The following is a 15,428-nucleotide window of genomic DNA, read 5'->3' on the forward strand; positions in this document are numbered from 1 at the left end:
TCCTTAAAGTAAAAGGCATAGACCGTGTGAAAACTGACTTGAGAGGTGGTTCGTTAATGAAAAAACTGTCAAGATTGGAATCCAGATGGATCTGGAAACTAAAGACAGTACAACCAAATGGGTTGAATGAAAATTTGGGATTTGCAGCATTTTTATAGAGTTGTCGGGATCTCTCATGGTGTCAGTTTTAACTGTTTAGCAACGATTAAGTGATATTCGTTTCTAATTTTTAATCTTATTTTTTATTTTCTATTTTTAGTGTTACAGATGATCGCTTATGAATCTACTGTGATCTATGATTCGATAACTTCCTGAGTCCATAACAACTTCTCTATTCGATCTCTAAGTAGCTCAATCTAGGGGATATATTCAAATATTTTATACTAATGACTATGTATAAAACCATGGGGCTATAGTACCATCATATGTAGATACTTTGACATATATAAGTTAGTGTAATTGTGTAGAATTGGTCATTCATATCTTTCCTTACCCACAGGGATTACATAAGTGTGTTTATCACACTATCTTTTTACACTATTTTACTATATCACTTCAAAACTTTTAATTATTTCTTTCACTCTATACTCACATTGATTATTATTTTTATTATTCATATATTTTTATTTTTATTATCACAAAACACATAGATATACATCTACACACATTTCTTATTTATTTAATTAACTTTGAATGTACACACACACATACACACACACTTGTTTCATAACACCCATCTACACATTCTGACTCGTCAGTCTATTTATGTATTCATACATTTAGTCACCATCACACGTTTGGTAGTAACATGTATTTTTTTATCACATTTATTATTGGTGTCTTTAACAGTGTCATCATCAACATAATATATATAGTTTTTCACCTTTTCTTCTTTTCTTGGGCTTGTCTGTATATTTATCACATTCAAATTATGGTACATATTTTACAAGTATACACATACACAAACACGTTGATGTTTCAACATTTTATATTATTGTTTATTATACACACTTATTTATCATTTTATTATTACTAATATCATCTTTCTTGTTACACCTTAACCGCTACTGTGTACTTTTTGCATTGTTTGTGTGTATTTTACTATAGTTATATGTGTTCTTTAATAATTTAATTTTTGAATGTATTACACATTATACATGCAATCTGTTATTACTTTATTTGTTATATGGGTATACATGTGCATGTGGTATGTGTATACGCATATTGTTTGCATACATAACTTTTGTTACATTTTGTACATATCATATTATATTATTTTGTATATATTTTCTTTTTAATTTATGCATGTATATTGGTATATATATGTGTATGTATATGTTTGATATGTACTCACATGCACTTTATATAATAGTTTGTACTTATATATATATATATTCACATATATTTTTATTTCTATTTAAACTAAATTGTAACATAGTAATTCATGTGTATTTATTCTATTTCTATTTTTATATACAACCATATATGTTTGGTCTATAAATATTTCTTGACCTGTGGGCATATATGTATATATGCAATGTAATCTATATCATATAATGCATATCATGTAATTGTAGTAGGGAAAGTAATAGGGACAGACTGATAAAGAATGAACTATGACCAATTCATATTTATATTTGTATTTATTTTTATTCCTTTATTAACTTTCCATTTTTATTTATTTTTATTTTTTCATTTTTTATCATTTTCAATTACATTGATTATTATGTGCGTCCATCTTTCTTGTTTCTTTTGTGTCATGTATATCCCGGATCAAATTTAACAAAATAATTTATTACCTATTCTGATCTGTACAATATTATGAGCAAATGTAACTTGAGTCATCATATCTTTTCTCACATGGCTGATGTCGCTCCATCTCTCTTTGGTGCGCATGCGTGGCCTGTCAGTCGGGGTCTGGCTGCCTCAGCCGGAGCATTGTGGACACGTGGTTCGCGTCTTCCGGGGCCTGATGCCGTGCCTGGGATGCTGATACGCCGGAACTCCGTCCGGGTGTCTGTGTCCCTGGCCGGACTGGGCTGCGGGACACGCGACCCTTGTCCTTGTTCCGGTTCCGGCGGCTGATACACCGGACTGTCGGGCTACGGCACATTACGTGCCAATAGTGATTTTTAGCAGCTTCAGCTGCTCCCCCGGTACTCTGATTGGCTCCCTGTTGTTTAAATAGCGTCTCTTCACTTTCTGACACCACCCCCAGACGAAGGCTCGAGGGCCGAAACGCGCGTCGGGGCTGATGCCAGACAGTGTGAATTGTGACATGGGTAAGGTGCTCTGCTCTATTTTAGAGCTTTTACTCCTGATTTTCTTTTGCTAATACTCTTATGCATACACCTAATGGTGTTTCTATTGTGAGTGATCTGTGGCTGTGCCTGAACTCCTGCATCTGGCTATAATTAACATATACCACTTAGCTGTGGTCTCTACCTATTGAAATGGATGCAGGTCTTTATGCATTACGGCTACACACACATTTTTCAATTAATTAATTAATTAATTGATATATATTTTTTTCATCTTTCCAGTGTCACTCTGCTACCTAGTGCATTACAACTCAAATAATTTATGTAATCTATGTATCATTGTCTGGTATCTTTCTTACACTGTGGCAATCATCTTTAACTTTTAATTGTCTTTTTGTTAATTGTTCTAATAAAACTTGTTATTTTTAAACCAATCCTTGGTGTGTCGGACTCCGTTTTTAGGTTTATAATATGAATACTGAAGTCGACTACGCTATTCATCCCGTCAAAACGACGGAACCCTTGCACAACGGAGACAAACAAACCAATGGCACCGGATCCGTCACCATTGAAAACAAAATGGAAATGGAAACTTTTGGACGTGGTGCTTTTCTGTCTTCATTCATTCTTTTCACTGCTGTTGCGCGAATCACGCTGTTCGCACGGAAGTGCTTCCATGTGACATGCGTGGTTTTCACGCACCCATTGACTTCGATGGGTGCGTGATGGGCGAACAGCGCACAAATATAGAACAGGTCGTGAGTTTTTCGCAACGGACTCACATTGCACAAAATTCACGGACTGTCTGCACGGCCCCATAGACTAACATAGGTCCGTACAACACGTGTGAAAATCACGCACGTCGCACGGACGAATAACACGCTCGTGTAAACGAGCCCCAAGACTACACTCACACGAGCGCAACAGATTTATACGTGTAAATCCGTGCGTTGCATCAGTGTGCTTTGCGTGTGGCATGTGTTTTTTATGCACTCGTTTCTTTCTTCACTGTAATTGATGCGTGAAACACGGACAGCACACGGAGGTGCGTCCGTGCGCTTCCATGGTTTTCACGCAGCCATTGACTTCAATGGGTGGCTAGGTGCGTGAAAACACACTAATATATGACATCCAGTGAGTTTCATGCAACGGACACTCGCTGCGTGAAAACTCACGTATGTGTGAATAGCGCCTTTGAAATCAATGGATCCAGTGCTGTGCGTTATTTCAACGCACAGCACACGGAAAAGAATCACGCTCACCTGAATGAGCCCTAAGGGCATCTATATAATATGTTTGAAACTATTAAGTGCCAATCAGGTCAAAAGCAGCGCCACACCGACATGAGTCACGAATCCTCTACCTGATATGTTGAATGGCTGAACGGGCCAGGCATTGTCACTGCATTGGATGTGACCGGTGATATGGGGCAGAATAATGATGGCGTATAACTTTTTTTTTTTTAATAAGTCCTAGAAAACCTTTTCATTTACATACATCTAAATGGGAAATGACACATAAACAAGCAACCTGTGGTCAATTCTCTTATTACTTATTTATATGAAACCACAAAACCCCCTTTAAAAAACAAAACTGTATGAAATAATAAACACGAGACTGTACAGAAAACGCATGCCATGCAATAACTGAGCGGAACTAAAGCAGCAACTGCACAACAATACCAGGCGCTTGTGACCAGCTATACTAACGGTAATGTTATGGCGGATGAATACAGATTCAGGTTACAGTGCTGCCTAGAGGTCTATGGGCGGAGCGATATCCCAGCGGAATTTAGGCTCGGTTCTAAGCGTTTATGAGATCAGCACATCTATGTAATATCAGAAGGACGACTGGATTGACCGCGCCTCCGCCTCCGCCTCCCTCGCGGCCATTAGGGGATTGTCCGTTGGGGGGCGCCAATTACCCAGAACCCCACGGGGCAACCAACTCGATGCGCCTCCCTCCCGCACACTACCCGGACATAGAGCACGTATACGCCGCCCCCGTGTATGATGCTGCGCAATACGCCGCTGTGCTCACGGCATGAAACCTAATTAAGGCGATTAGTAAAATTAATTAATCCACCTTCTCAAACAGAGGGACCCGGCCTGACAATGTACCAGGCCCCTCTGGTAATGGAGGTCTGGGAAAGGCGGAAGGACGGGAACTAGTAACGTGAAGGGCAGCGCCTAAACATGTCACGGCTCCCACAGCTATAGCACGACAATACAGAGGCGGTACAGTCACCGAATAGATAAACCGGTACTCACCCGGGCCACCTGGGAGTGCGGGGGCTCTGTCCGGCCGGAGGAGAGGGAGGACCAGAGGATAAGCAGAGCCAGGAAAGTGGCCAGCACCAGCAGGCTGCGCAGGAGGAAGCCGGGCTTCAGCCTCATGTTGTGCTTGTAGCCGAGGGAGAGAAGCAGGCACGGTGTAGTCACTGGCTGGGAGAAAGTGTGAGGAGTGTGTTGTGTACGAGGACTTCTTATTACATGATACACAGCGCGGCGGCGGCGGCTGCCCTCACATAATACACACAATGCTCTCTGCTAGATCCTAGCACGGGATGAGGGGTCCTTCACCAGCCTGCACATCCCGCGCTCCTCATACACACAGGTGTGAACCTCCTCTCCCTCACACACACCAGTGTGGGCTCTATTCTCCTCCTCCTCCCTGTGCACTGTCCCTGGCTCCTTCCTGCTGTCCCGCTGCTGCCCCCTGCTTCACCCCGCCTCTACCAGACATCAAACTTTTCTGCCGTCCGTGACTGCTGCTGTCACTTCACGTCCCGAGGACCTTGCCTTATATCTGCGTACTATACTATTATTACTACATTTACTGATATTTTACTCTTAGACTCCTTTATTCCCAATTCTTTATATAGTATTGACCTATCACAGACCATCAGTTCCTGTCATGCACATCGCAAAGCTGTAGAAATTTGGATGCATGTGGAGGTACAGCATGGGCGTGTAATACTGATCCGTGCATGGAGCCTAAGCGCCTGTTCACATCAGCGTTCGGTTTCCATTGATGGGTTCCGTCGGAGGAGCCCATAGCTTCCGTTTGCATTACCGTTGATTTCAATGGTAATGTTTCTATTTGTTCCGTAAGGTTTCACCTGCGCTATTGATTCCGTCAAAAAAACTGAAACCTTACGGAACGATATCAAACGAAACCATTTGCAACGGAAGCATTACCAATGAAATCAATGGTACTGCAGACGAAAGCTATGGTTCGCGTTTGCCTTTCCGTTGATTCGTTCATCCGATGGAAAGGTCTGACGCAACCCATCGGAATCCGAACGCTGATGTGAAAAGGCCCTTAGGCTCCGTGCGCACAGATCTATGTTGTATGGATCAGTATTACACGCCCATGCTGTACCTCACATAACGCGTCCACACATAACAGAATTGCTGTGTATCTTCCGTCTGTAATTGCAGACAGGAAATAAGCAGCGGAATAGCGTAGCAGCAAAGTGTGATTTAACAAATGTCATCCAAAAATGTTCATACTTACCCCCTCACTCTTCTTTGCGCAAAGTCCGGCCTCCTAAGGTGACGTTGAAGGCCATGTGACGCTGCAGCGGTCACATGGGATGAAACGTCATCTCAGGAGGCCGGACTGCAGGAAGAAGGAGAGCGTTCTGGGTAAGTATAGGAGTACGGTCCATATATAGCAAAATATAGGACATGTCCAATCTTTTGCAGTCTTTCTACGGCCCGGACACCTTCCCGTAAATATACGGTAAGGTGTCCGTGTTCAATAGAAGTGAATGGGTCCGTAATTGTGGACCGTAATTACAGTCCGCACTTATGGATGAATTGTACGGTCGTGTGTACGGCCTCAACGGAACGTTAAAGAAAAAAAAAATTATACTTACTGCTCCTCTTTTCCTTTCCGGCTCCCTCAGCAATCTGGCGTCGCTCATACAAGGACCTGACGTCTGGTAGCGCCAGGACTTTATTTGCGACGCAGCACTGATCGCATTGAAGGGCTGCATCGCATATAAGGTCCTGACACTTCTCACCGTCAGGACCTTATATAAGTGGCGCAAGAAGGATGAGGGAGCCGGAAGGGAGAAGAGGAGGGCTGAAGTGAGTATATGGTTTTATTTTATGGGCATAGGAATGGATGGTGCATGGCTGCGGTTATTGCGCCACAATTGTAGCACCCAGCCCAGTCAAATGATGTGACACATTTATGTGTGGGAGTTTTCTACAGTTTTTCTTTCTATTATAAAAGGCGTAGGAAATGTTAGTCTTAATAAATTCCCACCTTTGTGTTCTTTTTATTCATTTGTTGTCTGCCGGTTAGGCTTCAGCAGTGAAATAACCAGGATATGTACCAGGAAGTCCACATAGTGGACGTGGCTGTCGATCTCTGAAGGAATTTTCCACCTGTAACTTCCCCACCCTCTCAGGTGAAAGAGCAATGCTGGCAGCCTCCACATAAGTAGCCTTGTACAACATTCCTGTGAACAAACAGGTGCATTGGACACATTTGTGTGTTTCTATTTGTTTCGTTTTTGTTTTTTTTGCTATATCTGACTTCTATTTTAGACTTAGGGGCTTTTTAGAATTATAATTTAAAATATTTGCAGCAGTTAGGGTACAGTATGTTTTTTTTGTGGTGGTATCGCCATAATTGCGTAAAAAAATTGTCAGTTTTCGCAAGAAATTGACATGCTGCAGATTGAGAATCCGCAGCGCAGGTCAATTTCCGCACCTGTTATCTGTGTTTTTTTTTTTTACCGCAGCAATGGATGAGATTTATACAAATTTCATCCATGTTACAGAAAAACCTGACAAAGTCCACAATGTGGACATACCATTATAGTTTTATTTAAGCTGGGGCTACATGGCCACTTGGACTGTGTCACAGGTTGCACAGCCAAAGATCACCGTGTAGTGCTGCATGCATCCCAGGTAATGAAAGTGATTGTGGTCGCTATGCGAACCGCATGCTGCCACAACCGCGACACCACAGTCGCAAGGAATCCAAAATTTGCTGGACTTGTTGCGGTCGCGGCAACTTGCGGGTTGCAAAGCATTTACATTCACTTTCATTACCTGCGATGCAGGCAGCGCGACACAGCCATCTTTTGGCGTGCGACCTGTGTTTCGGCCAAAGTTGCCGTGTAGCCCTAACCTTAAGGTCCTTTTACACCGGCCGATAAGCGGCTTGTGCAGCGAGCGCCGATCAACGAAACATTGTTGATTGGCGCTCGTTTGCTCTTGTCACACGGAGCTATGGATGGGGACGAGCGGTCGTTACTCCGATCGCTCGTCCCCATACATTATTATCACGTCGGCAGCGCGTCTCCCTGTTTACACAGGCAGATGTTCTGCAGACAACAATAATATTTCACTTTTTTAAGGACGCAGCCACTTTTGGACCTTATGACACAGCCTCATTTTTTAAAATCTGATGTGTTTTACTATATGTGGTAATATTTTGGGAATGCTTTTACCTATCCAAACGATTCTGAGATTGTTTTCTCGTGACATATTGTACTTTAAGTTAGTGCAAAAATTTGGTCGATATATTCAATATTTTTGCGTGAAAAACACCAAAATTTAGAGAAAATGTGCAAAAAATTTGCATTTTCTAAATGCAAATGTATATGCTTGTAAGACAGATAGTTATAACACACAAAATAGTCACTAGTTAACATTTCCCATATGTCTACTTTAGATTGGCATAATTTTTTGAACATCCTTTTATTTTTCTCGGACGTAACAAGGCTTATAAATTTAGCAGCAATTTCTCAAATTTTCAAGAAAATTTCAAAAGCCTATTTTTTTAGGGACCAGTTCAGTTCTGAAGTGGCTTTGAGGGCCTTATATATTAGGAACCCCCACAAATCACCCCATTTTAAAAACTGCACCCCTTAAAGTATTCAAAACAGCATTTAGAAAGTTTCTTAACCCTTTATGCGTTTCACAGAAATTAAAGCAAAGTGGAAGGGAAATTTGCAAATGTAATTTTTTTTTGCCGAAATTCCATTTTACTCCATTTTTCCTGTAATACTGAAGGTTTTTACCATAGAAACACAACTGAATATTTATTGCCCTGATTCTGAAGTTTTTAGAAATATCCCACATGTGGCCCTAGTGCGCTACGGGCCTGAAACAAAAGCCCCAGAAGCAAAGGAGCACCTAGAGGATTTTTGGGCCTTCCTTTTCTTAAATTATATTTCAGGCACCATGTCAAGTTAGAAGTGGTCTTGTGGTGCAAAAATAAAGGAAACACCGCAAGAAAGACCCCATTTTGGAAACTACGCCGCTTGAGTAATTCATCTAGGGGTGTAGTGAGCATTTTGACCCCACAGGTGTTTCATAGATTTCATTAGAATTGGGCAGTGAAAATGAAAAATTACATTATTTTCCAATAAGATGTAGCTTTACCTCAAAATTTTAAATTTTTTTTCAACAAATAAATGAGGAAAAGCACCCCAACATTTGTAAAGCAACTTCTCCAGAGTACGGAAATACCAAACGTAGTCATAAACTGCTGTTTGGGCAAGCAGCAGGACTTGGAAGGGAAGGCACGCCTTTTAGCTTTTGGAGCGCTGATTTTGCTGGTTTGATTTCTCGGCACCATGTCGCATTTGTAAAGCTCCTAAGGTACCAGTACAGTGGAAACCCCCCAAAAGTGACTCCATTTGGGAAACGACACCCCTAGAGGAATTCAACTAGGTGTAGTGAGCATTTTGACCCCCCAGGTGTTTCATAGATTTCATTAGAATTGGGTAGTAAACATGATCAATTTCATTTTTTTCCACCAAGACGTAGCTTTAGGTCAAAATGTTTCATTTTCTCATCAAATAAAGTAGAAAAAGCACTGTAACATTTGTAAAGCAACTTCTCCAGAGTAGGGAAATACCCCATATGTGGTAATAAAGTACTGTATGAATACACATCAGGGCTCAGAAGGGAAGGAGCGCCATTTGTCTTTTGGAGAGCAGATTTTGCTGGATTGGTTTTTCTGCGCCATGTCGCTTTTGCAAAGCCCCTTAGGTAGCAGTACAGTGGAAACTACCCAAAAGTGACTCCATTTGGCAAACTACACCCATTGAGGAATTCATCTAGGAGTGTAGTGAGCATTTTGACCCCACAGGTGTTTCATAGATTTCATTAGAATTGGGCAGTGAAAATGAAAAATCATATTATTTTCCAATAAGATGTAGCTTTACCTCAAAATGTTTCTTTTTTTCAACAAATAAATGATGAAAAGCACCCCAACATTTGTAAATCAACTTCTCCAGAGTACGGAAATACCCAACATGTGGTCATGAACTGCTGTTTGGGCAAGCAGCAGGACTCAGAAGGGAAGGCACACCATTTTGCTTTTGGAGTACAGATTTTGCTGGTTTGATTTCTCGGCACCATGTCGCATTTGTAAAGCTCCTAAGGTACCAGTACAGTGGAAAAAAAGTGACTCCATTTGGCAAACTACACCCATTGAGGAATTCATCTAGGGGTGTAGTGAGCATTTTGACCCCACAGGTGTCTCATATATTTTATTAGAAATGGGCAGTGAAAATGAAAAATTACATTATTTTCCAATAAGACGTAGCATTAGTTCAAAATTTTTCATTTTCTCAACAAATAAATGAGAAAAAGCACCGTAACATTTGTAAAGCAACTTCTTCAGAGTAGGGAAATACCACACACGTGGTCATAAACTGCTATTTGGACACACAGCAAGGCTCTAAAGGGAAGGAGCGCCATTTAGTATTTGGAGTGGAGATTTTATAAGATTTGTTTTTTGACACCATGTTGCATTGAGCTATAGTACTAGTACAGTGGTACTCCCGATAAATTACCCCGTTTTGGAAACTAGATCGCTCAAAGAATTTATCTAGGGGTGAAGTGAGCATTTTGACCGCACAAGTGTTTTGCAAAAATGAGTAAACAATAGATGTTACAGATTGAAAATTGCTGTTTTCCACAGATATGCCATTTCAGTGCCCAATGTGTTGTGCCCAGCTTGTACCAGCTTGTACCACATCCCATAAATTGTTAAGCGGGTTCTCCAGAATACAGTAATACCCCCTATGTGGTCATAAATTGCCGTTTGGGCACACTGCCAGGCTTAGTTGGACCACCATTTGGCTTTTGAAGCGCAGATTTTGCTTGGTGTCTTAGTGGTATTTTATCTTATAATGTGGGGGCATATGTAAGCTGGGCGGAGTACATCAGGGTATATGTAAGCTGGGCGGAGTACATCAGGGTATATGTTAGCTGGGCGGAGTACATCAGGGTATATGTAAGCCGTTGCGCAGTACATCAGGATATATGTAAGCTGTGCAGAGTACATCAGGGTATATGTAATATGCGCGGAGTACATCAGGATATATGTAAGCTGTGCGGAGTACATCAGGATATATGTAAGCTGTGCGGAGTACATGAGGGTATATGTAAGCTGTGCGCAGTACATCAGGGTATATGTAATATGCGCGGAGTACATCAGGGTATATGTAATATGCGCGGAGTACATCAGGGAATATGTAATATGCGCGGAGTACATCAGGATATATGTAAGCTGTGCATAGTACACCAGGGTATATGTAAGCTGGGCGGAGTACATCAGGGTATATGTATACTGGGCGGAGTGCATCAGGGCATAATAGGATGATGTAATAATGGGGAGAATGAATAATCCATGGATTGGTGTGGTACGTTTGAACCAATCCTTTATACACAGGCCGGGTTTATTGGGTATTATACAAAATATCTGCGCTCCAGTGTTGCCTAATCTTTGACTTCTTCACTAGCCCTATAAGCCGCACAAGGCCCTAAAGTTTCCTCATCTCCGATGCATCTACAAGGTCCACCTGTGGGGTCTAGCAAATGATGATGTGGGGTATTTAGTGAAATTCTACTGGACCTAAAATATTAGTCTGGGCCGTCATTTTGCATCATTGTGTTTTGAGAGTCCTAACGTGTTATTTTTCCGGTGACGGAGCTGTGTGAGGGCGCGTTTTTTGTGGAACGAGCTGTAATTTTTATTGGTTCCATTTTGGGGTACATGCTGGGTTTTTTTTGATCATTATTTATTCAATTTTTTGGGAGATGAGGAAACCAAAAAACAGCCATTCTAGCACGTTTTTTTTAATTTTTTTACAGTGTTCACCGTGCAGTATTAACAACATGTTAAAGAGGCTCTGTCACCAGATTTTGCAACCCCTATCTGCTATTGCAGCAGATCGGCGCTGCAATGTAGATTACAGTAACGTTTTTATTTTTAAAAAACAAGCATTTTTGGCCAAGTTATGACCATTCTTGTATTTATGCAAATGAGGCTTGCAAAAGTACAACTGGGCGTGTTTAAGTAAAAGTACAACTGTGCGTGTATTATGTGTGTACATCGGGGCGTTTTTACTTCTTTTACTAGCTGGGCGTTAGGAATGGGAGTGTATGATGCTGACGAATCAGCATCATCCACTTCTGTTCGTTAACACCCAGCTTCTGGCAGTGCAGACACACAGCGTGTTCTCGAGAGATCACGCTGTGACGTCACTCACTTCCTGCCCCAGGTCCTGCATCGTGTCGGCCACATCGGCACCAGAGGCTACAGTTGATTCTGCAGCAGCATCAGCGTTTGCAGGTAAGTAGCTACATCGACTTACCTGAAAACGCCGATGCTGCTGCAGAATCAACTGTAGCCTCTGGTGCCGATGTGTCCTCGATCGTCCAACACGATGCAGGACCTGTGAGTGACGACACAGCGTGATCTCTCGAGAACACGCTGTGTGTCTGCACTGCCAGAAGCTGGGCGTTCTGAAGAGAAGTGGATGATACTTCTCATCAGAACGCCCAGCTAGTAAAAGTAGTAAACACGCCCCGATGTACGCACATAATACACGCCCAGTTGGACTTTTACTTTAAACACGCCCAGTTGGACTTTTGCAAGCCTCATTTGCATAAATACAAAAATGGTCATAACTTGGCCAAAAATGCTCGTTTTTTAAAAATAAAAACGTTACTGTAATCTACATTGCAGCGCCGATCTGCTGCAATAGCAGATAGGGGTTGCAAAATCTGGTTACAGAGCCTCTTTAACTTTATTCTGCGGGGCGATACGATTACAGTGACACCAAATTTATATAGTTTTTTTTACGTTTCACTACGTTCCCACAATAAAAATACTCTTTTCTAAAAAAAATCCTGTTTTAGTGTCGCCATTTTCTGACAGCCATAAAGTTTTTATTTTTTCGTTGATATCGCTGCGGGAGGTCTTGTTTTATGCGTAACGAACTGTCGTTTCTATTGGTACCATTTTGCGTTACTTGCAACTTATTGATCACTTTTTATTGCATTTTTTTTGAGACAAGATGACCAAAAAATAAAATGCTGTCATTGTTTTTTATTAAAAAATTTGTACGTTGTTCACCATGCGGTAAAAATAATGTGACATTTTTATAGATCAGGCCGTTCCGAACGCAGCGATACCTATTATGTATAGTTTTTTTTCTAATAATAAAGGAGTTGATCAGGGAAACAGGGCAAGTGTTGTTTTTATTATTTATTTATTTATTTATTTATTTTTCTTTCACATTTTTTTTTTACATTTTTTACTTTTTCTTTTACACTGACCTGGGGACTTGAAGATCTGGTCTTCTGATCCCCGGTACAATACACTGCACTAACTTATGTAGTGCAGTGTATTGTAACTGTCATTCATCAACTGACAGCGTATTAGGAATAGGCTTCCGTACCTCGGCAACCAGGAAGCCTAGCAACGGCTTCCTGGTTGCCACAGCAACCATCGCGGGGGGTCCGGGGGGTACAGAGGGAGCTCCCTCCCTCTGTAAACCACTTCAATGCGGCGGACGTCATTGACAGCCGCATTGAAGGGGTTAAATGGCTGCTATCGGCGGTAACAGCCATCACAGCCATTGCAGCGGCATGTCAGCTGTGTATAACAGCTGACAGCCGCTGAAGATAAAGCGCGCACAGCTCCTGTGCACACTTTACCTACAGGGCGTTACTGTACGCCCGTGTGCGGGAAAACACTTTGTATTTGGACGTACAGTCACGCCCGTGTGCGGGAAGGGGTTAAAACGATACGACCAGCAGATGAACGAGAGTTTGCTCATTCATCTGCTGATTGCTCCCCTGTTTACACTGGGCAATTATCGGCAACGATTCTGTGAACGCTCGTCTGCCCGATAATCGTCCAGTGTACAAGCCCCTTTAGACTCTTTTTTTTTTTACATCTGCTTTATGGTTTACTGCTGTTCTAGTCCGTCTTTTCTGCTTATCTCGCTGTATACTGATTGACAGTGATGAACTCTTCATGTGTAGGCCGCAACAGTATAAATTCTCAGCATGATCTGTATATTGATACCAAGTACATTAACCCCTTCCCGCTCAAAGTGTGTATTAGCGCTTTCTCACATAACTGTACGTGATGGTGATGGAGCGGGCTCAGAAGCTGAGCCAGCGCCATCACCAGCGGGTGTCAGCTGTATGTTACAGCTGACACCCCGTTGTAATGACCAGGACCGAATCTAGCCTCCGATCTGGATGATTAACCCCTCAAAAGTGATCGCTGTATCTAGGTGTTTTCTAGCCCGTCCGCAACCTCAATGCGGTCACGGGGATACCGATAGTTGCCATGGAAAACGGAAGCCTAACTATGGCCACCTGGTCTGTAAAGTACGGAAGCCTTTTATGCCATGCATGGAGGTGGGGCCTAAAAGGCTTGCTATCAGGGTCAAGAAGACGGTGCAGGCTCAGGAGTTGACTCTGCTCTATCACCCGTGGGTGTCAGCTGTTTGTCACAGATGACACCCTGCTGTAACAGCCAGGACTGGAGCTAGCCTCCGATCTGGCCGATTAACCCCTTAGATCGCAGCTCCAGGGTTACCGATAGTTGCTATGGCAACCGGAGGACTAACAATCGCCTCCTGGTCTGCCCAGTATGGAAGCCTATTGGGCCTCGCCCGGAGGCAAAGCCAAATATGCTTGCTGTTAGGGCTTATTCAGACGTACGTATAATACGTCCGGGCTACGTGCGTGATTTTCACGCGCGTCGCACGGACCTATGTTAGTCAATGGGGCCGTTCAGACTGCCCGTGATTTTCACGCAGCGTATGTCTGCTGCGTAAAACTCACGACATGTCCTATATTTGCCCATTTTCGCGCATCACGCACCCATTGAAGTCAATAGGTGCGTGAAAACCGCGCACGGCACACAGACGCACATCCGTGTGATGCGCGCTACAGTAATCAAAACTATGTATGAAAACAGAAAAACAGTGTCATAATGATGGTGGCTGCGCGAAAATCACGGAGCTTTTATGGACCTTTTGCGCACGCAAAAGCTGCGTTTTTTGCACGCGCAAAACGCACACGGTCGTGTGAATCCGGCCTTAGTGAATAACTGACAGCTCTGATACAATGCACTATGTATGTAGTGCAGGGTATTACAACAGTCCCCTAGTGGGATAAAAAATAAGTTCCAAAGTTAAAAAGCAATAGCTGCCTTTTTTCCCATAATAAGTCTTTTGTTATAGGAAAAAACTGAAAACATAAAAAAAAGTACACATATTTGGTATTGCCGCATCCGCAACAACCCGAGCGATCAAAATATCATGTTATTTTCCCACAAGGTGAACACCGAAAAAAAAACGATTCCAGAATCGCTGTTCTTTGGTCACCACCCCTTCCAAAATAGAATAAAAAGTGATCAAAAAGTCGCATGTACCCCAAAATTGTACCAATAAAAACTACAGCCCGTCCCGCAAAAAACAAGCCCTCACACAGCTTTTTTTTGACAGGAAAATAAAAAAGTTATGACTCTCAGTATATGGTGGCACAAAATATAAATGATTTAAAAAGAAAAAGTGATTTTACTGCGCAAACGCTGTAAAACATAAAAAAACTATATACATATGTTATCGCCGTAATCGTATCGACCTGCAGTATAGAGCAAATATGTCATTTATAGCCTACGGTGAACACCGTAAAAAAAAAATAATAAACCTTTTCAGAATTGCTTGTTTTTGGTCACCTTGCTTGCCAAAAAATTTAATAAAAAGTGATCAAAAAATCGCATGTACCCCAAAATTGTACCAATTAAAAGTACAGATTGTCCCGCAACAAATAAGCCCTCACACAGATCTGGTGGAGAAAAAATAAAAAAAGCTCTGGC

The 15,428-nt window shown here is 42.0% G+C and overlaps 1 protein-coding gene across 2 annotated transcripts in view; it reads right to left on the reverse strand.

Moving 5' to 3' along the window:
- Nucleotides 1-4,978, reverse strand: part of GALNT7 (polypeptide N-acetylgalactosaminyltransferase 7) — a 153,010-nt gene extending 148,032 nt beyond the window's left edge. For both annotated transcript variants that reach the window (XM_075860250.1, XM_075860251.1), the window contains exon 1: nt 4,532-4,978. In XM_075860250.1, coding sequence (XP_075716365.1) covers nt 4,532-4,657 — 126 coding nt within the window. In that variant the 5' untranslated portion in view covers nt 4,658-4,978. The remainder of the gene's footprint in view (nt 1-4,531) is intronic.
- Nucleotides 4,979-15,428: the final 10,450 nt, after the last annotated feature.

Source organism: Rhinoderma darwinii, chromosome 1, assembly GCF_050947455.1.
Source record: "Rhinoderma darwinii isolate aRhiDar2 chromosome 1, aRhiDar2.hap1, whole genome shotgun sequence".
In the NCBI taxonomy this organism is placed as follows: Eukaryota; Metazoa; Chordata; class Amphibia; order Anura; family Rhinodermatidae; genus Rhinoderma; species Rhinoderma darwinii.